This window comes from Monoraphidium neglectum, assembly GCF_000611645.1.
Source record: "Monoraphidium neglectum strain SAG 48.87 unplaced genomic scaffold scaffold02164, whole genome shotgun sequence".
In the NCBI taxonomy this organism is placed as follows: Eukaryota; Viridiplantae; Chlorophyta; class Chlorophyceae; order Sphaeropleales; family Selenastraceae; genus Monoraphidium; species Monoraphidium neglectum.
The window spans coordinates 4,630-5,996 of NW_014011464.1; the positions used below are offsets into that span (position 1 = coordinate 4,630).

A 1,367-nucleotide genomic window follows, 5' to 3' on the forward strand; every position below is an offset into this window, starting at 1 on the left:
GGCGCCACCCCCACCGCCACCGCCCCCGGCCCCGCGCCCGCGGGCGACGCCGCACGCCCCGCGCCTGTTTGTGGCCACGCGCCGCCAGATGGCGCCGCGGCGGCCGGCGCGCCGTTGGCCGGCACGGTGGCGTGCGACGCGGTTGCCGCGGCGCCGGCGCTGGCGCCAGCGCCGGTGCCCGCGCCAGCGGCGGCGGGGGCGGCGGGGTGGTGGTTGTTGGGCTTGGTCACGGGCAGCTTGTCGTGCTTGGGCTTCCGCTCCTTCTTCTTCTTGGGCGGCCGCGGGCCAAACGCGCGGCGCTGCAGGCGCTCGCTGAGCATGATGAGGGCTAAGATGCTGCTAACGCCAAACGCGATGACGAGGACCCTGTGCGTGAGTGTGTAGATGTGTGTGTGTTTGTGTGTGTGTGTGCATGCGAGTGTGCAGGTTCTTGTGGGTTCATGTAGGTGTGTAGTGCCAAGGGGGGTTTGCTAGACACGACAGGGGTTGGGTCACAGGGGGCGGTCTTGGGGGTGGGATGAGGAGGCGTGCGAGGGGTTGAGAGCAGCGCCAGGTGCGAGTGGGGCGGCCCAGGTAGGCAGACGCCGGCTCGTCAGCGGCATCCCCCCAACACCCGCCCGTCGCACCAGGCAAAGAAGCAGTACACGTTGCGCCAGTTGTAGCCTGTTTGAGGGGGGGTGCAGGGCCGCAGGGGCGGCGTCAGACGGATGTCAAGAGGCGAAGAGACGGCGAGACGCTGAGGGTAGGTGCAGCAGGCTAGGGAAGGACAGCAACCTGCCTGGGTGCTGGGGACCCAAACCTTCTGCATTATCACATGCATATGTATACGACCAGGTGTTTACATCCAAAGGATGTAAGCAATTAATGCACACATCGGCAAATCACAAGGGCCCGACTAAACTGTGACACTCCAGGTCACACTCACCGTCGTTGCCGGCCGTGTTGCTGGCGTTGGCCCAGACTGAGAACACAATGGCCATGGCCAGCCACCAGAGGAACCCGACAGCGGTGAAGTTGAAGTCACCCACCCTGATTAGTCAAACGTTTGAGGGTGTGTGCGTGTGTGTTTGTATGTGCGTATGTGTGTGCAACGAGGAGCGCTTCGCGATAAGCCACGTGGGCACAGCCGAGATGCGAAGGCTCCAGCGCGGACAGGGGCACCAGCCAGCGGCCGGCAGGAGAGCGGGGGCGGCAGCCTGGCCAATCCATGTACCCCAAGGACCTGCCAGGGGCCCGCTCGCCTCTTGGCGGCTCTGTTGGAGCGCTGCCGGAAGATGAAAGCCGCCAGTGTCAGGCAGAGGCTCGCGGCCGGCGCAGCGTATGACAGGTTGCAGCGCGCGCCGGCGGGCGCCTGGTCGCGGCTGTTC

General features: G+C 66.1%; 1 protein-coding gene across 1 annotated transcript in view; it reads right to left on the minus strand.

The window, feature by feature from the left end:
* MNEG_10061 (hypothetical protein) overlaps positions 1 to 1,367 on the minus strand; it is a gene marked incomplete at both ends in the record, with an annotated part of 4,513 nt that overhangs the window by 1,171 nt on the left and 1,975 nt on the right. Inside the window, 3 exons of the mRNA XM_014041468.1 lie at positions 15 to 366; positions 627 to 663; positions 926 to 1,029. Of these exons, the coding sequence (XP_013896922.1) occupies positions 15 to 366; positions 627 to 663; positions 926 to 1,029 (493 nt within the window). The remainder of the gene's footprint in view (positions 1 to 14; positions 367 to 626; positions 664 to 925; positions 1,030 to 1,367) is intronic.